At 41.8% G+C, this 24,356-nt stretch overlaps 1 protein-coding gene across 8 annotated transcripts in view; it reads left to right on the top strand.

The window, feature by feature from the left end:
* Nucleotides 1–918: 918 nt before the first annotated feature.
* Nucleotides 919–24,356, top strand: part of LOC117394606 (cadherin-7-like) — a 41,431-nt gene continuing 17,993 nt past the window's right edge. For 2 of the 8 annotated variants that reach the window (XM_059020396.1, XM_033992941.3), the window contains exons 1-4: nt 919–1,076; nt 16,433–16,822; nt 17,570–17,864; nt 18,890–19,009. In XM_059020396.1, the coding sequence (XP_058876379.1) occupies nt 16,613–16,822; nt 17,570–17,864; nt 18,890–19,009 (625 nt within the window). In that variant the 5' untranslated portion in view covers nt 919–1,076; nt 16,433–16,612. Of the gene's footprint in view, nt 1,077–1,661; nt 1,749–7,580; nt 7,727–15,251; nt 15,270–15,688; nt 15,864–16,432; nt 16,823–17,569; nt 17,865–18,889; nt 19,010–24,356 lie in introns of those variants that run through there. The other 6 variants (XM_033992940.3, XM_033992939.3, XM_033992943.3 and 3 more) reach the window with 6 other exon arrangements.

Raw genomic sequence — 24,356 nt, 5'->3', positions numbered from 1 at the left:
GAGCAGTTTGCTCAGGAAGAGTGGGCCAAACTACCTGTTAACAGGTGCAGAAGTCTCATTGAGAGCTACAGAAAACGTTTGATTGCAGTGATTGCCTCTAAAGGTTGTGCAACAAAATATTCGGTTAGGGGTCCCATCATTTTTGTCCTTGCCATTTTCATTTGTTTTATTATTTACAATATTATGTTGAATAAAAAATCAAAAGCAAAGTCTGATTTCTATTAAATAAGGAATAAACAATGGTGGATGCCAATTACTTTTGTCAGTTTCAAGTTATTTCAGAGAAAATTGTGCATTCTTCGTTTTTTGTGGAAGGGTACCAACAAATTTGAGCACGTCTGTATATGGTACTACCCCAACTGTGACAAATAGATCTTAGCCAATTACTTAGTTAATTTTGGTTCTTCACAAATCATCATAGAAACTATAATTACCTTCTAGTCCCGATACTAAATTAGTATAATAAATATTAAGATAATTCATTTTAAATCAGTGTAATTATGTATTTACCAAGCACATGAAACATTTACATATCAGTTTCCTGTCAGTGTATATAGCCACTGCCTCCTTAAACAGAAATACATTGATAAATCAATTGCTGTAGAGCACAGGAAATTCATCTCTTTCATGTAACTTTAGAGATGGTCCTAAATTAATAATTTGTCCCTCCTAACTAATCTCAAAATGGATGGCATGCCCTATTCACTTGCAATTTGTTTTTCATAAGATGGACTGCCTCCTTGCTACCCCGACTTGTTTTCAATAAGTACTGTATTGTTCTCATGCGGAACAAAACATCTATTTGTACTTCTATGCCCAGGCTGTCTGCATCATAATGAAGGCCCTGAATAACCATCAGTAGCCTAATGTCATTTGGAACAAAGGTCCCTGTGTTTGTTCCTTCTTACTCAGAGATCCAGAAAAAGAGAGATTTAGGGGTGTGGAGGCATACCATATAGTCAGCTTTCAGAAACAACATTGTATTGCCTAACATTGGGGATCATTTCTCAGCTCCACGATCTTATGAACCTTTTGGTTTTTATTCCTGGTACCAAAGAGAACCTGTTCAGATTAAGGTAAGGAATTTATTCTTATTGGAAACCAATCATTCGATCATTTTCAAGGATTGTTAATTAGCTATGATTCCTTGTTGCCTAGTAAGATTCTTTTTATTTGATTTATGTTGAGTATTTTTTATGGTTATTATTTATTTACTTTTTATGTGTGCAAACATGTGGGCCTTTTCAAAGTAAGTACCTAATCAATATTGCCATCCACGACATTCAGGAGTTGGTATTACTATAAGAAAGGATAGCTACAAATGACATCCCACATGAGGTATCTCAGAATTAAATAGATCTGTCTATAAGGCTTTCAAACACTTAAAAGTAAGAACAAAAAATAAGCAGATTTTATTTTTAAGTAAAGGTAAATACAAAGAAAATCTTTTTTATTGGACTCAGACTACTTTGATATTCCATTTGATTATTTAGTTTCAAGGTGATAGTGCTAGATAATAAAGAGACACAAATAACAATAACATGTCAATGCCAAGTAGTAACAAAGACTAAGCACATTTTCTGCCAATGTACTAACCTTCATAGAGCATCAGCTGCTGATGCAACTCTATTGATTATCTTTGTACACACTGCTTAACCAAGGTTCAGCTAGAAACTACTGGAAAAACACAGCTCCAGTAAAGAGCCCACCCTGGAAATGGTCAGACATGCCCAATGAATGATGACATAGTAAGTTGTTCAATTATGTGTGTAATGTAATACTACACTGTACTGTACAAACCTGGGTAACCCATAGCTTCCACAGAATTCCGTTCAAATATGGAACATTTGTAGAGCAAACAAATAGAGATTTCATGGCATACAAGGTAGGCTGTTAAACATACATGCCATATGATATTAAATAATGTATTGCAAAGTATGTGTTAAAAAATACCTTAAGCAAAATGAAATGGGTTTACAAATAGACTAGAACCTAAAGCTGATATTCATAAGCTAATAGATGCTTCTAGAAAAAAAAAAAATATATATATATATATATATATATATATATATATATATATATATATATATATATATTGTGACCCAGAGACTCGCCACACAGGCTCACTTGGGTTCTTTTCCCTTCCCAGTCACGACTCAACACACAGAATTTGAAAGAATACGCGCTGATGCTCGCTTTTAATTATACTGGCATAAAATGAAACTAAACAAACACAATTTTCAGACAACACAAAAAGGCTTTTCACTTTACCTTTTTTTCATTACGGTTGAAAACACCATCAACCGAGCCCTCCACACAGCAGCCCTGAAAGGACTGGCTGCTCTCTTTATATACCCTGCACCTGGCTCTAATTTACAACAATAGCCAGGTGCAGGTCATAATTAACTAATGAAACAATTATGTTTTTGGCAGGGAGGATATTTACCCCCTCCCTGCCGTGTTACTGTTGGATCTTGGGATTTCTCGCTTTTCGAAAGATATATGTTAGTCATGGCGGAAAACTCAAAGAAGCGCAAACATCTCTTGATTTCTAAGAGTTTGTCTCATGATTTCTGCAGAGGTGTGGTTAGCAATACTGTAGGAGGAAAATAGATTAAACTTTTATCCTAACATCCTTACACTACCAGGCAATAGCCTCCATCTGTCATGTGATTGGTTCATCACATCACTGTCAGTCCTACCCCTTTTCAAAGGAACACCTTCCATCTTCACTCCTCACAACAAGAGAAAATGGGTGAACACCGATTCTGTGACTTAACAAATTAATTACAAGACATACTACAAAAGAAAGATGCTCACCAAACACTAAAATGGTGATGTAAACGATGTAAACAAATATGACGGGCGCATTTTCTGTTATTTATTGTGTTATTTATGTATTTAATTATGCTGTATCAGCTATATTTAAACAAAATATATAAAAGTCGTATTTACTATCCAACCTTGCCTCACATATTTTCTTGACTGATTCATATATTAAATATGTACTGCAGACTCAGCCATAGTGGAAAATTAAACTAATGTTACCTCCAGGGTGCATTATAACCCCCTGACAGTAACAACAGACTTCCCTCGGGTCAATAATTTTCCACTATAGCTCACCTCTCCAGTCCATATATATATATATATATATATATATATATATATATATATATATATATAGATAGATAGATAGATAGATAGATAGATATACATATATATATATATATATATATATATATATATATATATATATATTGTGAGATAGAGGGTTGTGAGAGACAGCAGGGAGGGGGTTAATACCTCCCTGCAAAAGAAGTGCACATTTTGTTTAATTGTTTTATTGTTTTGTTAATTTGTTTATTGATTAATTATCACCCGCACCGGGGTATTTAAGACGTGCAGATTGTCTGCACAGGGCTGCTGAATGGAAGGAGGCAGAAAGGAGTGCTCTGCTTCCTGGCAGTCCCGAGAAAAAGGTATAGTGCAAACCCGTGTGGTTAAGTTCGTGTGGAACAGGGAAACGGCTTAGCCGTCCTGTGGTAGTTAGGTTCCTGCGTGTGTAGTTAGTGCTCAGAAGAGCTAGGTGTTTATTTTGTGAACTTTGTTTTACTTTTGTGTTTATTAAAAATATAGCGCGACTGCGCTTAAAAACTCCATTTCTCGTGTGTTGGGTCGTATTTTTAAAGGGGCAACGAACCCGAGTGGGTGAGTCCGTTTACAATATATATATATATATATATAGATAGATAGATAGATAGATAGATGGTAAATAAATAAATAATTGCAGTTGCACTCATGCTATTTAGATTTGTAGCCAAGCTTCCTCTTTGCCATGGATTTTTCAGTCATTTAGATAATGGAATTTACTCCACAGGAAGAGCCCCCCTCTCATTTCACTCTTATTGACTTGAGTCACAAAAATGTGCATTATCACCAAAATATAGTATTGAAGGAGAAAAAGGAGTGCCCAAAAGTGGAAATGTTTCTCATAGTTTATTTAACTGAACTTCTCATGTCTTCAGAAGAATGTGAGCCTGTGGCAGTCTGGCTCGCAGTGGTGTGGTGGATGGCGTCACGGACCAGGAAGTAACTGACTCCAAACAGTGGATGGGCGGGTGAAGCTGAGTGCAGTAGCACTCAGCGTATTTATTAACAAACAAAATATTAAACAAACCAACAAAACACAAAACAAAAGGGCACGAGGGCCAAACGAATGAACAAACAAACAAGTAAGTGATGTGCTGGGTAATCCAGCACGTTTTAGCAATTGTTTTCCAAATGTGGCTTTCTCTCTCCTCTCTCCGCTCTCCCGTACTCTCCTCTACACTCTCAACCCCAAATGCAGAGAGCTGCAGGTTTATATACTCTGGCCGAGGGATTTAACTAGTTGGTAATTATCTTATTATCCCCCGGCCAGAGTCTGCACGCGTTTGGTAAGGATGCATGACTGTCAGCTATTTAAATAATCAGTAGCTGATCAGCCATGCATCCTCACGGGGTTTTTAAATAATAATAAAAGACGCGGCGCTTTTACCCGCGCCGCAAACAAAAATACAAATAATAATAAATAGGGGCGGGACACTCCGCCACACATGCCCCCCCTTGTGCGCAGCACACATGGCCCCAACGGCCACCTCCCCCCTCAGTCTTAAAGTCCCGGAAGAGGGGGAAGCAAGTTACTTCTGGGGGGTGGCCATGGTGGAATCTCTGGCACCCCCCCATTCTTCGTGGCCGGCAGCTCCCTCTTCCGGGGCTCCCGCCACACTCTATCCTGCCGCGAAAGTGCGGCTGGGGGAGCTGGTCTCCTGACCTCTCCCCCCTTCTTCATTTCTGGCAGTTCCCCTCCGTGGGGCTCCGACCACATGATCTCCAGCCGCGAAAGTGCGGCTGGGGGAGCTGGTCTCCTGACCTCCCCCCCTTTCTTCATTTCTGGCAGCTCCCTTTCATGGAGCTCCGGCCATCGTGTAGCGACCCCAGGCGAAGCAGGATCCCTGGCGACCCCAGGTGAAGCCGGACCCTCGACGACCCCAGGCGAAGCAGGATCCCTGGCGACCCCAGGCAAAGCAGGATCCCCGGCGACCCTAGGCGAAGCCGGACCCTCGACGACCCCAGGCGAAGCAGGATCCCTGGCGACCCCAGGCGACGGCAGCAGCAGCGGACCCTCGGAAGGCGACGGCAGCAGCGGCGGACCCTCGGAAGGCGACGGCAGCAGCGGCGGACCCTCGGAAGGCGACGGCAGCAGCGGCGGACCCTCGGAAGGCGACGGCAGCAGCGGCGGACCCTCGGAAGGCGACGGCAGCAGCGGCGGACCCTCGGAAGGCGACGGCAGCAGCGGCGGACCCTCGGAAGGCGACGGCAGCAGCGGCGGACCCTCGGAAGGCGACGGCAGCCGCAGCGGACCCTCGGGAGGCGAACTCGGGAGGGGAGCCCCTGGCCATGGAGGCGGCAGCGGGAGCTCCACTTCTCCCTCGTACCCTGTGTCCTGTAGAGAACAAAAGGCAGCCCCAGGCGATGCAGAACAGCCATCCCCAGGCCATGGCAATGGTGGGAGGGGAAAGCAGTCCTCCCACAGCGGCTGAGACGGAACCAGCAGGTATTTACCCTCTGCTGGTGGAGCTGGGAGTGGCAAGCAGTCCTCCCACGGCGGCTGAGGCGGAACCAGCAGGTATTCACCCTCTGCTGGTGGAGGTGGGAGGGGCAAGCAGTCCTCCCACGACGGTTGAGGCAGAACCAGCAGGCATTCACCCTCTGCTGGTGGAGGTGGGGGCAAGCAGTCCTCCCACGACGGTGGAGGCGGAACCAGCAGGCATTCACCCTCTGCTGGTGGAGGTGGGAGGGGCAAGCAGTCCTCCCACGACGGTGGATGTGGAACCAGCAGGCATTCACCCTCTGCTGGTGGAGGTGGCGGAGGCAGAGGCAGCTCTTGCTGCTCTGCTCCTGGTGATGGTGGAGACAGAAGCAGCTCCTGCTGCTCTGCTCCTGGTGGTGGTGGAGGCAGAGGCGATGGGGCGGATGCTGGCCACTCAGAGGGAGGCTGTGGCGGTTCTGGCTCCCTCTGCTGTGGCGGCTGGGCTGGTGTGTGCTGTGCTCCCTTCAGCAGCATAAATAGAGGCTGCTGGGGAACACCAGCATCCTGCCCTTCTCCCCCCCAGAAAAATTCAGGGGGTTGAGCCTGTAACTCCTCCCCTTCTGGCTCTTGGGACTGCAGCTTGGGTCCTAAGGCTGTGGAAGCGCAGACTTCCACCTCTTGGGCTATGGACGCACCGACTCCCCCCTCTTTGGGCTGTGGACGCACCGACTCCTCCCTCTTGGGCTGTGGACGCACCGACTCCTCCCTCTTGGGCTGTGGATGCACCGACTCCCCCCTCTTGGGCGTAGGACGTTCGGGCTCCTCCCACTCGGGCGTAGGACGTTCGGGCTCCTCCCACTCGGGCGTAGGACGTTCGGGCTCCTCCCACTCAGGCGTAGGACGTTCGGGCTCCTCCCACTCGGGCGTAGGACGTTCGGGCTCCTCCCACTCGGGCGTAGGACGTTCGGGCTCCTCCCACTCGGGCGTAGGACGTTTGGGCTCCTCCCCAGGCTGTGGAGGCGAAACCAGCAGGCATTCTCCCTCTGCTGGTGGAGACGGTAGCGATGGCTCCTCTCCCTCTGATGCTGGAGACGGTAGCGATGGCTCCTCTCCCTCTGATGCTGGAGATGGCAGCGATGGCTCCTCTCCCTCTGATGCTGGAGACGGTAGCGATGGCTCCTCTCCCTCTGATGCTGGAGACGGTAGCGATGGCTCCTCTCCCTCTGATGCTGGAGACGGCAGCGATGGCTCCTCTCCCTCTGGCGCTGGAGACGGCAGCGATGGCTCCTCTCCCTCTGACGCTGGAGACGGCAGCGATGGCTCCTCTCCCTCTGCTGGTGGAGACGGTAGCGATGGCTCCTCTCCCTTTTGTGCTGGAGATGGCAGCAGCAGGGTCTCTCCCATATCCGCAGCCAGGTAGTTGAACACCATGGCTGCGATGTCTGGGAGGGAAGCTGGGTGGTGTTGCTGTTCCCAGGCCTCCCAGCGCTCCCCATCTCTTGCCCACAGGAGGTTGATCACTGCAGGGAGGGCTTCCTCATAATCCCTCCCCGGCTCCACCAGCCAGTCACAGAGTGCATTCGTCCTCTTTGGAGGATGCAGGTCCTCCCTTACTGGACGCTCTGGCTCCTCTTTCTCCTGCCATGGAGGGGGTTGGTCGGGTGCTATGTGACCCACCTCCCCAACAGCGAAGCACCACTCCTCACCTTTCAAGCAGGTGGGGCAGACGTCCAGCATGGTTGAGCTACAGTGGGACCTGCGACCGGCCCCACGCTGCTGTAGCTGCTGCTTCCTCCGTCCGCTTCTTCCCATATTTATTTATTTTTTTTTTTTTTTTCTTCCCCAAAAAACACACAAAAAACACTTTGAAAAAAAAAAAAAAAAAAAAAAAAAAAAACGAGCTTTTCTTTCCTGGTCCGGCTATTGGAGGCGTTTGTTTTGTCCCACGCAGGACACCATATGTGGCAGTCTGGCTCGCAGTGGTGTGGTGGATGACGTCACGGACCAGGAAGTAACTGACTCCAAACAGTGGATGGGCGGGTGAAGCTGAGTGCAGTAGCACTCAGCGTATTTATTAACAAACAAAATATTAAACAAACCAACAAAACACAAAACAAAAGGGCACGAGGGCCAAACGAATGAACAAACAAACAAGTAAGTGATGTGCTGGGTAATCCAGCACGTTTTAGCAATTGTTTTCCAAATGTGGCTTTCTCTCTCCTCTCTCCGCTCTCCCGTACTCTCCTCTACACTCTCAACCCCAAATGCAGAGAGCTGCAGGTTTATATACTCTGGCCGAGGGATTTAACTAGTTGGTAATTATCTTATTATCCCCCGGCCAGAGTCTGCACGCGTTTGGTAAGGATGCATGACTGTCAGCTATTTAAATAATCAGTAGCTGATCAGCCATGCATCCTCACGGGGTTTTTAAATAATAATAAAAGACGCGGCGCTTTTACCCGCGCCGCAAACAAAAATACAAATAATAATAAATAGGGGCGGGACACTCCGCCACAGAGCCGTGATCCTGTTTCATTCCTGTATGCAATTAAACAATACAACTTTTATATTGTATATAGTTTGAGTGTTATACAATCGATCTGGTTAAATGTGGTTAAATAGAACTTGGGGAGACTAAGAAAAAAAAGACTACAATTATCTAAATAGCTTTTAAACCAATACAATTTCTTAATTATATGCTGAAATAGCTAACTGTCCTGTTGGCTTTTTTTTTTTAGTAGAAGAATAATTTTATGCATTAATTTGATTATTTGATTAACAATCATATTTTCAACAGGTGTTAATTGTGCAATTTACACGTTAGCTAATTTAAATTGTTAGCACTATAAATACCCTCTTCACTTATCTCTCAGTTGCGTTTTGATTTCATCGTACATGCACGCATCATGGTCTGCATTCTGGATTATTCCGTTTCGACGGATGATGATCTGTTTGCTGTTTCCCCGGAGCCGAGATCCACGCAACCAGTTCAACCAGCCCTTCCCGGGCCAACTCCACGACAACTTCGGTCGGCGGTATTACCACTCCAAACTTCTCTGCCCAGATGTCTGCTTCTCCTGTCTGCTGTAGCTCCCGCCTGGCCACTCATTCCTCCGCAACTCCTGAAATCAGAGACTGGACGATCTCCCGGCTCCAGCTTTATCTTCGTAGCAACAACATCCCATTCAAATCTACAGCACGTAAGGAGAATTTGTTTACTTTATTTCATCCTTCCCGTCGCAGCGCTATGACGTCAGCACTGATCGTTGCTTTACCCAGTGTTGCCAAGTCTCACGACAAAACAAGCCCAACCCATGTCAGTATGGGTGTTTTTACAAATTCCAACCCGCGACTCAAGAAGCTAGCCCAATTTCCGTGTACTATAAGCGGACTTGAAACACCTCGCCCGCACCGACTGCATCTCCACGAAGCGCGTCTACTACCGGAAAAATCCGAAAGCAGGACCATCGCACCTGTCAATCAAAGGCTCATTTAGCAGTTCCTGAGCATTCTGGCTCCAACTAACCTTTCAGGTTACCTCCCCTCACTGCAGGCGTCCAGCAGGCCCCTGCAATAACCTCTTTGGCCACTATGGGCGTCCAGCAGGCCCCCATAGTGCTCCCTTCACCTCCAACTATAACCTTTCTGGTTCCCTTCCCTCAATGCAGGCGTCCAGCAGGCCCCTGCAATAACCTCTTTGGCCACTATGGGCGTCCAGCAGGCCCCCATAGTGCTCCCTTCACCTCCAACTATAACCTTTCTGGTTCCATTCCCTCTGTGCAGGCGTCCAGCAGGCCCCTGCAATAACCTCTTTGGCCACTATGGGCGTCCAGCAGGCCCCCATAGTGCTCCCTTCACCTCCAACTATAACCTTTCTGGTTCCCTTCCCTCACTGCAGGCGTCCAGCAGGCCCCTGCAGTGACCTCTTTGGCCACTATGGGCATCCAGCAGGCCCTCATAGTGATCCTTTCTCTGTGAAATGCTTTTCTTTCTGCTCATCGGCAGTTTTGAGCATTTGTATCCAGAGATTGTTTTGCCAGATTTGTAATAACTTCATTGAAGGAACCTGTGCTATTCCGCCTGTAACTTCCTTCATTTCTGCTCACCGTAACTCCATCACACCCAGCAACAACAGTCCCTCACGAAGATTGCTCCCTGCAATATGCAAATCGACCACGCCATATTCTTAATCAAAATTGCTGGGAAACGCATGACTGGCTAAAGCCAATATATCAAACATATTTAAAATCATGCCCATTGAGCCTGTCCTCAGGGGATTGTATTTTTTATATTTCCACTTTTCTGTCCGGTCCCCCTCCTACGAAACGCAATCTTCTGTCCCTCCTAGGCCATTTAAACTACATGGGAGCATGGGAGGATTTGCAAACAAGAGGATGCCATTCAGCCCATCTTGCTCGTTTGGTTGTTAGTAGCTTATTGATCTCAGAGTATCATCAATAAGCTTCTTGAAGGATCCCAGGGTGTCGGCTTCAACATTACTAAGTTGGTTCCACACCCTCACAATTCTCTGTGTAAAAAAAAGTGCCTCCTATTTTCTGTTCTGAATGCCCCTTTGTCTAATTTCCATTTGTGACCCCTGGTCCTGGTTCAAAAAGTCTCCTGGGTTGACTTTGTCAATACCTTTTAGGATTTTGAATGCTTGAATCAGATCACCGCGTAGTCTTTGTTCAAGTCTGAATAGCTTCTTTTCTTTTGGCCTGTCTGCATACGACATGTCTTTTAAATCCGGGACAATTCTGGTCGCTGTTCTTTGCACTCTTTCTGGAGCACCAATATCCTTTTTTTTTAATGAAGTGTCCAGAACTGAACACAGTATTCTAGGTGAGGTCTTACTAATGCATTGTACATTTTTAACATTACTTCCCTTGATTTTAAATTCAAAACTTTTCACAATATATCCGAGCATCTTGTTGGCTTTTTTACAGCTTCCCCACATTGTCTAGGTGAAGACATATCTGAGTCAACATAAACTCCTAGGTTTTTTTCAAAGATTCCTTCAATTTCAGTATCTGCCATATGATATTTATAATGCACATTTTTCTTGCCTGTGTGCAGTACTTTACACTTCTCTATTAAATGTCATTTGCCATGTGCTTGCCCAGTTCTGAATGCTGTTTAGATCATTTTGAATGACCTTCGCTGCTGCGACAGTGTTTGCCACTCCTCCTATTTTTGTGTTGTGTGCAAATTTAACAAGTCTGCTTACTATGCCATAATCTAAATCATTATGTAGATTAGGAATAGCAGAGGACCTAATACTGATCCCTGTAGTACACCACTGGTTACCTCGCTCCATTTTGATGTCTCCTCTAATCAGTAATTACAGTTGGGAGCGGCTGCTCCCGCGTTCCCCACCCCCCATCACTGCAGGCCCCTGCAGTGACCTCGCTGGCCACTATGGGCGTCCAGCAGGCCCCCATAGTGCTCCCTTCACCTCCAACTATAACCTTTCTGGTTACCTCCCCTCACTGCAGGCGTCCAGCAGGCCCCTGCAGTGACCTCGCTGGCCACTATGGGCGTCCAGCAGGCCCCCATAGTGCTCCCTTCTCTGTCAAACGGTTTTCTACCAGCTGCGAGCTTCAACAGGGCCCCACAGCCCCCTTCTATTCCTTACCTCCGCGGTCTTCCAAATGTAACCTTTTAGGTTACCCTCCCTTCACTGCAGGCAGTCAGCAGGCCCCTGCAGTGACCTCCCATGGGCGTCCAGCACGACCCCATAGTGGTCTCTTCTCTGTGAGATGCTTTTCTTCTTTCAGCTTATCGACAGTTTATTCAAACACTTTCAAAACCGTTCCCATTTCTTTGAATATCAGTCAGGGCCGCAATACTGCATACTCTGGAGGCCTTCTGTTTTCTACATGTTAACTACTCCCTAATAAACGTGCATGCATTTCCTCGAATCCCTACTGCGTTCAGTTTGTGAAATTAATCTTTTATGTGGGACTTTGTCAAAAGCTTTCTGGAAATTTAAATAAACCATGTCATATGCTTTGCAATTTGTATGCAATATGGATAAATCCTCGAGGCAGAGCTTTTATCTCCTACCTTCTCTCTATTTGATCCTTTCTGTCGATTTCCCTCAATGATGTCATACTCATGGTATGGTTCCTTTTTTTTCGCAAGGAACTCCGCCTGTGGGAGCTCCTACTAAAAGAAAGGAATGGCAGTACTTTCTTTTACGACAACTGTCTCCTGCTGCACAAAGACATTCAACCGTTCAAAGATGCAGCTCCCTCTCTTGGCTTTGGAGGATACTACAAGGGAAAATTGGTTTTCTGCTCCATGGCCCAACGAATTCAGCATTATTCCTATAACCGATCACTCCTCGTCATTGCGCAAAATGTGTCCATTTGCTGTAGCCGCACTCCTTTTGGGGGTCTTCCTGGGCTCAAAATCCATTCTTCTCCACTCACATAATTCACCTACAGTCTAAATCTTTAACAAGATCGTTCATTCTCCCACCATATAATGAGAATATTCAGAAGGATTACCTGTTTATCTGTTACTCATCAGTTCATTTTCAGAGCTCAACACATTCTCAGGCACCTGAATATAATCGATTCTCTTTCTTGTTTCCAAACGCAGAGATTCAGAGCATTGGCTTCCGAAGACGACCTCCTGCAAACTCAGATTCCTCATTTTTCAGACCTGACATTCATGTGAGCCACCTGCTGCATTCCCTGATTTCTGCAGGCTCAAGAAACAACTCTTCTCAGCATCACTCCCCGCTCACTGCAAATGTACTGGTCATCCTGGAATTGCTTTAAAATTTCACTTTGCATTCAACATTCCTTTCCATCATTTTCAGTGCCCGTAGCGTCATCCTATTTTATGTCCCTTAAGAACAGAGCTATAAGATTTGAATTTCCGGCATCAAGTTTTTCTACAAACTCAACTCAATTTCAGTGTCCCAGCTCTACACTCTGCAACTCACAAATTTCACTAATCCTGAAAGGGCTTCAACAATCAGAATCTCTTTCTCCTCCTGCTTGCCTACCTATTGCCATCAACGTACTCTCTTGGTGCCTCTCATCTGCTCCAGCTACTCCTACCTGTTTTAGATAAAACCTTACAGCTCTTTCTCTTAGCCTTCTTGGGTTCCCATAGGTGCTGGGGGTCTACATCGCTCTCAAATTCAACCCCCAGATTCACCCCTTAATCTCTGACCTAGCAATCCCCTCATCTGATACCCTTTCCTTCCTGCTCAAAAGAAGTAAAACGGACCAGGAAGATTAGAGAAAGCTTTTCAATTTTGTTTATAAATTAAACTCCCATGTTGGCCCATATGACCCCTTTCTCTCTTGTCCATCTCCATCTTTCTCAGGGCGCATCACCCTCAGGCCCGCTGTTTATTAATGAAAACTGAACAATCGTCACCCAACATTTGTTCTTCTTTCACCTTTTCACCTGATTTATTTCCAGGTCCGGATTCGCAGCTGAGCAGTTTTCCGGTCCTTCCTTCAGAATCGTAGCAGCTTTTTCCCCACTGAGTTCCAGACTCTCTTATCAAACGGTTAGGTTGTTGATCCTCCAGTGCTTACCAAGTTTACATTATAACAAATATTATGGAGCCTAAAAATGCTTTTACAGAAATGTGCTCTTAAGTGTTAGTAGCCTGCCTGGAGGAAGGGCAATCGAATCAGCCATGGATTCCCAGAGGTTTATTTCCCAAAAATGGGTTTTGTTTTCCTCTCCTGCGTGCTGATGATCATTTGTTAAAGGTTGGCTAAACCTTCAAGTGGGCTATATTCAATTCTAATTGTGGCATTGAGACCGGCTTGTTCTTTTTGGGGGTCTCAGCCTCGTCCAGTTGGCCAGGCAGCGAACCCTCAAACCAAGTTAGGTTTGATGCCAAATGAATGTGTATATACAGCATACTTTTCTGTTAAATCGCATACTCCGCATTCTCTACAATAAATGTTTGTACTAAAACATTTTGTGATTGGTGTTTGTCCCAAACTACTGAAATGAAATTTATAATTAAAGTTCGGGAGGAGGGTCATACACCAATCTCCGCATCACCAAATTGAATCATTCAATTTACACGTTAGCTAATTTAAATTGTTAGCACTATAAATACCCTCTTCACTTATCTCTCAGTTGCGTTTTGATTTCATCGTAACCCACCACCTCCCCATCTCCACCTTTCTTAATAACAGTTTTTATGTTTTATCAAATGGGGGTCTCAGCCTCGTCCAGTTGGCCAGGCAGCGAATCCTCAAACCAAGTTAGGTTTGATGCCAAATGAATGTGTATATACAGCATACTTTTCTGTTAAATCGCATACTCCGCATTCTCTACAATAAATATTTGTACTAAAACATTTTGTGATTGGTGTTTGTCCCGAACTACTGAAAGTGGTGTTATTTTGTTAATTACATGCAGGATGACTTTACAAGGTAAAAATAATGATGCTGCTTGAAATAGTGGTTGTGTTGATTTATTTCAGTTGATCTGGAGTCAACATTATCCCAATCATAGCTGTGTTGTTCTGACCTAGTAAAGACTGATTTTCTCATTCTGTTATGCACGGACACCACAGAAGACTCTAGCTTTGAATCCACTGAAAAGCTCTGCTCACAAAAGGATAATTTGTGCCATCAGTTAAATTGACAGTTGAAAACAGGGCCTTTCAGCCCATATTTTCCCTTGTCTGTTTTATAAAACATGTAATTGCTGAGGACATGGAATCAGATGAACCAGTTAAATTCATTGACGGACACTGTGTGGTACAGCTGTAAGTAGCATTTATTTCCTTCACTGGGTTGCACTTGGCCTTTGTAAGCCAGTCATTACCCTACTAAGAGAGGTAGGAAATAGAGGAGAAAATGCATTAACTATTCGTTCTTAAAATCATTCTGTAGGACCACCAACACATCTTACATTCTTTAGGCATTTCATAACTTCAGCTACGAATAGATTGTATCAAGACAAAATTCAGACTTTAATAAATTCCGATCATTGCTTCACATTTTTTTCCCCTGGCAAACAGAAGGGTTACTTTGATTTTCTTTTTTCAGTCCGGAAAGGAAATAACTCGAGCTTATCACTGAAAAAAATACATGTGATATATGTAACTACAGTTCTAAAAACGAAATAAAAGACCCGTTTGTTATTATTTTTGTTAAGGAACTGTGCTTTTCTTTCAAGCAATATGTTTAATAAATTACAGGTTGTACAATAGAGTAACTGATCCATTTCTTTACTGTGTAAATTCTCTGTGAGTTGCAGCATCAGCTGTATACAGTCTAATGTGACTTTCCATCTCTGACATGCAGGTAGACTGTATTAGTAGATTCTGATACAAAACACGTTCCTCGTTTTCAAGCAAAAAAAGTGGTTCTCTTTATTTATAAACTTATGATTTTATGTAGCCTACACCTTATGCTAGAAAAAATGTGCATCAAATTTCTTTAAGTGTATACATGCGTTTGTTCAGTGCCAAAATCATATGCACACTTTTTTATTAACTACCTGTAGTATGCTAATTACATTTATGCATGTGAAAAATAAAAATATATATTTACATGTGTTTTACAGACCAGTGGCATACTGTTCCTGTACTGCACTTCAGACACTCAGCAAGCATTGCTGTCAACTAATTGTGCCACAAAGGTACTCTTGTGGTACCAATATTACAGTTTGATTCAGTTATTAAGAACGTGAAAGAGTACAGGTACTGTTTAAAATCTATGTACAGTATTAATATATCGGATTACAGGCAAATCAATTTGAAACAAAGCTAGGCGTGTATGATATAAGTGCCGTGAAGATCTGTACAAAATGAAGTCAGTTATTCTGTTCACCATGTAGCATGTGATTGGCAGAGACAGACAGATTGCCCTTCCTCTTGTTATAAATATTTTAATATTGCATAATGGCAACTTACTGCAGAAGTATAATATATACAATAGTAAAAAACTTTTTTTTTTTCTTGATAGCAGTATGCTTGTCATTTTAATAGAGGTTGCAATTCTGTATGGTAGTTGCATAAATCACAGGATTGAACGAGAATACAATCCATGCTTCTTTTTTCTGTGTTGATTTCCGGTTGCTGAGCAACAATTGCTATTTTTATTTTTGTTTTACTCTAAGGTGGGAGTAATACGTGAGAGGTGTTTGTGTTGGTCCCGCCCAGTCCTCCAAGATTCTGAGGCTGAGAATGTGTTTGCTTTGCAACAGCAGGGTGATGCTCTATGGCTTTCTGTTCAAACTGCATCCAAAAAGCACTGCAATGCATCAGAGTAAGGGAAAACTTGTATGCATGATGGTAAACTTTTTTTTTTTTTGTGAAACTATCAGACCTATAAATATTCCCTGTCACAATCGTAATAAAGGTTATTTCCAAACTTATAAATTAAGCATTTAGAATGTATTTCTCTGGCCATAGCTCTGGCCATAGCTCTTTCCCCTATTTTTTAACTAAAGGTCAAGTACAATCTTGACAAATGTACATAGAATCTAGACCAGAGGTGTCCAAAGTTGTCCCTCCCAGTCCAACCCTGTCCTAAATGGTTTAATTGAACCAATCAAACCTCCATCTAGACTCTGAAGTAGGCAATTACCGGTACATGATTTTACTTGTTAAACCTGGAGTGGAATGGCCTTCCGGAACCATGATTGTACACCCCTGATCTACAGCTAGAGGAATAAATAATTTAGTTTCAGGAAACTATTAACTGAGTAACACCGATTTTAACCAAAGTCTAATTTGGTGCCCCGGGGTTTTTTACTGTTTATACAGTATTTATACTTCTAAGAATGTTTGACATTTAACACTGCATTAAAATGTAGTTTTCTTAATCCACATAATTTACACTATTTTTTTTTATTCTTCAGGAGTAAGAAGAGATGCAAGAATTAAAGGCGTCATTGTTAACATCTGACAGCATTTGGGAGCATAAGTACATTATCAGTCTTTCCCTTTGACATTGAGAAATATTTTAATATCTCTGTGGCAACTGTGTTCCTTTCAGTATATTGGCTGGAACCAGATATTAACAAAATAAAAACAGAACAATGAACTGTTACACTTGGCTACCCATGCTAATTGCTTTCTCCATGCTGGGGCATTGCTTCCCAAAAGAAACTAATGCAAGACAACATCTGCAAATCAAAAAGCCCACACAACAAGAACAGCATGTATCTCACCGACGTATAAGACGTGGATGGAAATGGAACCAATTATTTGTTCCTGAAGAGGACCCAGGACCACTTTGTGTTGGCCAGGTATTTTCTGCTGCAGAGATGATAAGAGGCTTATGGGCCAATTTGATCGACATATACCCCGGTAAAAGTCACAGTTGGAACATTTTACAGCACAGGGCAAATACCTGGGACTGTATCCATCACACAAAGTATTTGTTGCAATACCCGGATTACCCCTAATAAGGGGTTGATGTAATCCAGTGAGGATCTCCAGTGCTGTCCATCTAGGCTTTATCCCAATGGAGTACAGTCTACCCCTTAGTGATCAGTGATCATTTATTTTATTTGACATGTTTTGCTACACTGTATACTGATATATTTTAACCAAAGAAACACAATCAATATCAAAATAATTGTGCTTAGCTGTTTTCCTCTCTGAAGGTTCTCCTTTGCATTGCTTAAAAATATGGCCTGTGCTGTGCTATCAAGTGGTGAGCCACAAAGCACACATTCACCTCTTATTGTTCCCAACATTTAATATGTTATATATCTTTATGTTGCTTAGCTTGTCATCTACAATGTTTTTCATGTATCCTTACTTAATGTAGCGCTAGATTATCAAAGCTATTTACTCCAAATCATCATTAACATTGCTTTTGTCTGAAAGGAAAAAAAAACAAAAATAATGATAAAGAATTTGAAATGTAGTCGCTTAAGTTGTTTACTTAAAATTTGGAAACTTTATTGGGTGCATATTTACGATCTGGCGTTTAGAGTAAATATCTTTGACAATAAAGCCTTTAATGTTTACATTTTTGTTTCACATAGCTCAAATCTGATGATGACAAAGGAAACTTTTCCATAAAGTATATACTGTTAGGAGAGGGAGCAGGAGAAGTTTTTAGAATTGATGAAGATACAGGCTTTATCTATACTATGAAGAAACTGGATCGAGAAGAGAAAGCATTCTACACAATGCGTGCCCAGGCCATAAACAGGTTGACCATGCAGCCAGTGGAACCAGAATCTGAATTCATTATTAAAGTTCAGGACATCAATGACAATAAACCGCAATTCCAAAATGGACCCTATGTTGCCAGCATCCCTGAAATGTGTGAAGTTGGTAAGTGTAATAATAATAATAATAATAATAATAATAATAATAATAATAATAATAATAATAAGGAATAATCTACACCCAACTCAGCATAACAAGGTTGTAATTCTATTCTAGAAATTGTAAAACTAGCAGTGTTTATTTAAAGAAATTGAAAAGGGATGTCATTTCTTTCTATGTATGTCACTTGTTTTTCTAAGAATACTTGCTGCTCTTCTACAAATGTATCCCAGTCTTCTGTGGACAACATTTTAAATATGCAGGCCATTCTTGTTTGTTTTGGTATTGATAGTGTTCATGTACTGGTGTCTCACACAACCCATGTATAATAAGACTGTAAAACACTGAAGTTTATCTGAATAATAATAATAATAATAATAATAATAATAATAATAATAATAATAATAATAATAATAATTATTATTATTATTAAAATTATTACAAATCATCATCAAATTATTACAAAGGAATCCCTGTACAATAGTATAGTATAATTTGTATATATGGTAGGTTTTTCAGTAGTGTTGGCACTGAACATACATACAAAACTGTATTTTACTATTAAACAGTTTCATTATATGTTTTTTGTTGTTGTTGTTTGAAAGCGTACTCATGAGTTCGAACTTTGTGAATGTTGGTATTTTTGTGAGTTACAATTGATAATTAAGCATTAATGCCCAATAGAGAAGTCTATACCTGATAGGTGACTGCTTCAGTTGCTTTGGCTGCTTCAAATTTATGTCACAGTTTAAATGGAGTTTCTAGTCTATGACTTTAGAGGGCAAAATGACCTATTTTTGGAGGTTTATATTATACCAGTAGTTTATACATATACACACATACTGTAATATCCCGTACACTTTAGCAGTTTGTAATCAGACAAGTGTGTTGCTCTGTTGTACTAGCATGTGCATTAATGAGTTCAACCAGATGAGACACACATTGGGTTTTCATAATTATTTACTTTTGTAGATGTTAATACATGATTACGCTAATGTTACTGGTATAACTTGTCTTACTATTCCACACAGAAACTTCCGTCATACAAGTGACAGCCACAGATGCTGACGATCCCACCCATGGGAACAGTGCAAGATTAATCTATAGCATTCTACAGGGACAGCCTTACTTCTCTGTAGAACCAAAGACAGGTACGTGCACAGAAATGCGCTTTTAATTACAAATCTAAAGTATTTCAAATGGTTTAAAGAAAAGAAAAAAACACATGCAGAAGCAGCAATGCTTTCATTATTGACTATGAGGTTAAATGTAGTCGCACACAAGGTCAGAGATTCAATAAAGGAATGTAAAATTATTTTTAAAAAAGAAAATGACATTCTCCTGAAGAATTACATTCTTAAAAAGAAAGAAAGGTATTTACAATAGTGACACTATTTTTTTAATACACTGCATGATAAACTCATAGATTGGGAACATAACAGGTGTTTGTTTCTCATTTTGTAAAACTAAAGTATCATTTTGTCTTTTGATATAATATAAATGAACGAAAGACTTTGAAAATATGGCTTATTGAGTCATTAAATGTTATAAAACAAAGAGATGCCTAAATAGTCGGTATTCAAGTCCTGTTTAAATGGTGCTACAATTCATAGCAAGCCAGAAAATCCTGCTTCTGTCAAAAAGTCAGGTTTGCTAAGGGACCTCACCTTCAAGGCTGACATGGATAAATATGTTGTTCTCTTTCAGAGAAACTGTAATGATTTTTCAGATGATAAAGAACAACTACCTTGTAACAATTACCTTGTAAACTTGGTTTACAATCCCTTTATATTTTTGCCTATTGTATAACTTCATGACTATTCTATATTTTCTCCTTTTATTACATTCAGCACCATATAACATTTAAAACACCCCTACAAAGTAAAAAAAAAATAGATTTTATTATGCACTGTAACACGGCGAGGAGCCTTGCACATGTATTTATTTATTTATAGAACGGGGTACCCTTCCGCCCCTGTGCAATTTATTATTTTGTATTTGTTTTGTATTATTATTATTATTATTATTATTATTATTATTATTATTATTATTATTATTATTATTATTATTATGTTTTATTTATTTATAAATATGACGGCGGAGCAAGAGAGAAGTTTTAAGGTAAAATTAAAATATATACAGGATCAGTGAAAGTAATTTGCTCAGCTTGACCTGGGTTTTGTGTTTGTGATTTGTTTCTGTTTATCTTTTTATTTTGCTCGGTGAGCAGTGTTTTTTGGTTAAAATATTTTATTTATTTTTGTTTGTTAAAAATAAATGGCGCTGCAGCGTGTTTTTGCGCTGCAGTACTTGTTTGGTTTCCTCCCTGCTTCTGGCCTGACGTCTCCACTTGACCATCCTGTCACATGCACATTATTACATTTTAAATTCATTTTAAAGTAGCCAAGTCATCTGAGGCAATATTGCTGTACCATTGTACAGGAGACATGCAGTCTATGTTATTCCTTGGAGGTCATATTTCTCTGCAGCATCCAATTGGTTGAGAATTAAATTTTAACTTGCAAAGAAAAACATTGCCTCTTGAAAATAATTTATTAAATCCACTTTTTTTCTTATTTTAATACAAAAATATATTTTATGTTGAACTTTAATATTGCTAAATTATTGTGCCTTCACTTGAAATGACCGGTGATTACTACAGGGGTGCACAAAACTCATGTTCCAACTATTCTATAGGAGGCTATGTGGGTCCAGTGGTTAAAGAAAAGAGCTTGTAACCAGGAGGTCCCCGGTTCAAATCCCACCTCAGCCACTGACTCGTTGTGTGACCCTGAGCAAGTCACTTAACCTCCTTGTGCTCCGTCTTTCGGGTGAGACGTAATTGTAAGTGACTCTGCAGCTGATGCATAGTTCACACACCCTAGTCTCTGTAAGTCACCTTGGATAAAGGCGTCTGCTAAATAAACAAATAATAATAATAATAATAATTCTGGAACCAAAAGGTATTTCGGAAGTTAATTTTGCTCATTATAGAAAGGCCTTGGATTCAAAATGGCTGATCCTATTTTTTCATGCCCAGCACCGCTCTTACTTCAGACAGGTAAGAACGAGGTCAGAAAATTAGTTATTTTCCATCAATCGGTTCACTGTATACTAAGAACAAAGTCAGAAGGAGGGACTCAATCTCTTACAAAGGGTCATAAAAGATAAGCTTGCAACATTGCGCAGAGCTGAGCGCCTACGGAAACGCTACAAAAAGAAGGAGTGTGCGAGAGCTAACTTTTATAAAGACCCATTCAAATTTGTAAAGAAGTTATTCACCAGTGAGAAGAATGGCACACTAAAAGCATCTGAGGTTGAGCTGGAGAGATATTTGGAGGAAACACATACAGAGTATGTAGGCAGGAGCCTTTGTCAATTCCGTCAGACATCCCACCTATCAATCCACCAGAATACCAAATGGAGGACTGTGCACCTGAGTGGAAAGAAATAGAGCAAGCTGTGAAAAAAGCATGGGCTTCATCATCTCCAGGGCCTAATGGAGTTCCGTACAGAGTGTACAAGAGTGCTTCAGGAGTTCTACGAATTCTGTGGAAATTGATGAAAGTGGCATGGGAAAAACAGGTTGTACCAAGAGCATGGCGCCGAGCAGGTGGAGTCTTTATACCTAAAGAATAAGATTCTACAAGCATCAGTCAGTTTCGTCCCATTTCCCTATTAAACGTAGAAGGCAAGATTTTCTTCAGCATTATTGCTCAGAGATTGTCAGCTTACCTATTAAAGAACTGCTTCATTGACACTTCAATACAAAAAGCGGGCATTCCAGGTTCCCCAGGTTGCTTAGAACACATCAATGTGATCTGGCAACAAATTCAATCAGCTAAAAAGGAGAGGAAGGAGCTCCATGTGACATTCCTGGATTTGGCTAATGCATATGGTTCAGTGCCAGTGGATGAGGTGTATAAAGGCCATTTCCCAGGCCAAGCAGGGAGAATGGATGAGATGGGCGAGTGTGGAACAACGCAAGATTGGCTGGCAAGACCTATGGTCAATGGAACAGAGCAGGATCACTTTCCTCATCAGGTCAACATATGATGTTCTCCCATCACCACAGAACCTAAACCTCTGGGTAGGAGAGGATCCCTCATGTCCTTTGTGTTCATCACCTGCAACATTAAGGCACATTTTGACAGGATGTAAGGTGGCTCTTAGCCAAGGATGGTTTACTTGGCGCCATGACCAGGTGCTGCGATGTTTGGCCTTAGCATTGGAAGACAAGCGTAACATGACCAATAAGTTGTCACCTGTTCCATCAAAACATTACACACAAAAGACAACATTCCTCCGCCCAGGAGAGCAACCACCAAGAAAAGCAGTTAAAACCAATCCTCGCCCAGGACAAGTGGAAGCTGCTAGAGACTGGAAAATGCTGGCAGATGTTGGTCAACGGCTTATTTTTCCACCTGAGATTGCCACCACTAACCTTCGACCAGATATTGTCTTGTGGTCTGGATCAGCACGCCTTGTTCACCTGGTAGAGTTAACAGTGCCATGGGAGGATGCTGTAGATGAGGCGTGTTAGAGGAAGAAACTGCGGTATGCTCAACTAGCCACTGAAGCGGAACAGCGAGGATGGAGAGTTCGGGTTTACCCAGTGGAATTGGGTTGTCGAGGATTTGTGGCACACTCTACAACCCGGTTTCTCAGAGACGTCGGATTCAGTGGCCAAGAGTTGCGTCGCACAGTGAAGAACTTATCTGAAGCAGCAGAGAGGAGCAGCAACTGGCTGTGGTTGAGACGGAAAGATTCTGGCTGGGGATCTCAAGCACAATAGAAAGAAAGAAACGCTGATGTACAGGTAAGTAAGCTGGGCTGAGTTGAGTGGGGGACGGAGGGGGGTGATGCTGGGACGCCAGAATCACCGTCGAGGCCTCTTGAGGTGTCGTGGGCTAGTCGACGAAACACTGAGGATGGAAGGTGCCCACTTGAAAACCCCAGAGATGTACCCTACTTAGCTCAATCCAGACGGTTGTCATGCTGATGCGCTGGGGAGGCCGCACTGTGGTTGATCCCCGGAGCCAGCATCGCAGCCGTTGTGTGTGCTGATGCGCCAGGGAGGCAAAATAAGCTGTTCCCTGGAGCCAGCATTACACTTCAGCCATTAACACCAGACAGAAGGATATCTACATCATCATATGGAAGGAAACGTAAATGGATGGAGACACATATGGATCACATTAGTTTACTGTAAAGCTACGTCTTAGTTGGTGCTTATCTTGGCGAGAGCCGAGTTCAAATCAGCATGAAGTTTTAACATCTACTCTCGTGTAATGGAAATCATAAAGTCATTAAATACAGTCTGCACTATATTCTCTTATTTCAAACTTAAACTTAAGTTCCTCTGTTTTTTATTGTAGAAAAACCTTTATATAAATGAAACATTTATATTCTTTATGTAGAAAATGTAGATGCCGGCGCTACAAAAGTGTTCAGGAACAATTTTTAAAATCCAGGGTGCCTCATTCTGTTTATTTATATTCTTTAGTTTAATTGATATTGTAATGTCCACAAGACTTTTTGTATAGCTGAAGACAGAAACTGAACTAATTCTTGAATTGATTCATTTAAATGCTTTTTGGTTTTAAAATGTAATTTTCTCCAGTCGTGTAACACATGAAACACGGGAGTGCAGAAATAAAGGAGATATGTTACATTATATGTAAAAGCCCCGGGAGCAGTCACATTGACGGCCACACAGAAAACAATTTTGATTGTGATTATACAGAACGGTATTCTACTTTATTATTTTTATTTACCAGTCCGCAATGTGTTTACTGTAATTAGATTAGTTTTGGTCAGTCAGTTAGCATCAGGACTAGTGAAAATAAATACCAGAGACCGTGGAGTTTTACAGCACAACAATATATGGAGTTGATGTTTTGGATCAGATGGCACAGAAGTATTCAGTGAAAGCTGGCTCCCGACGGTGGCCTGTTCAGGTGTTTTACAATGTGTTGGACCTAGCAGCTATCAACTCCTGGGTACTTTACAAAGAATGCACGTAGAATTTACCAAGGTGAGAATATATTTACAGTTAGCACAGGAACTGTCTAAAAAAGGGTTACTTTTTTGTTTTTGCTAAATTGCAATAGCTACCCTCTGTGTTTAATTCTTTAAAAATGATGGCTCAATTTTCAAGCTAATTAAATGCGATGCCTGCTTCTGCCAAGGTTAAAGGCTTCTGCAGCAGCAGCTCTTAAATAAGGGAAACCTCAGCTCATTGGTCAGTGTGATCTCAAGCCAGTGCGCTCTCTTTACACAGAATTACACAGACTCTATAATACTTATTTTTTACTGTTATACTGGACTTTTCAAAAGAATATATATATACACACACACACATCATATGTCAAGCAGATCAGCTCTTCTGTTATAATAAACTTTTAATATGTTCTTTCAACAATAATTATTTTACTTGTATAAAAGTTTAAATTATTTTATAACATGTATTTCTGATTCAGATACTTCAATATAGCA

This window comes from Acipenser ruthenus, chromosome 3, assembly GCF_902713425.1.
Source record: "Acipenser ruthenus chromosome 3, fAciRut3.2 maternal haplotype, whole genome shotgun sequence".
Classification (NCBI taxonomy): Eukaryota; Metazoa; Chordata; class Actinopteri; order Acipenseriformes; family Acipenseridae; genus Acipenser; species Acipenser ruthenus.
This window is presented reverse-complemented; position numbering and strand designations above follow the sequence as displayed.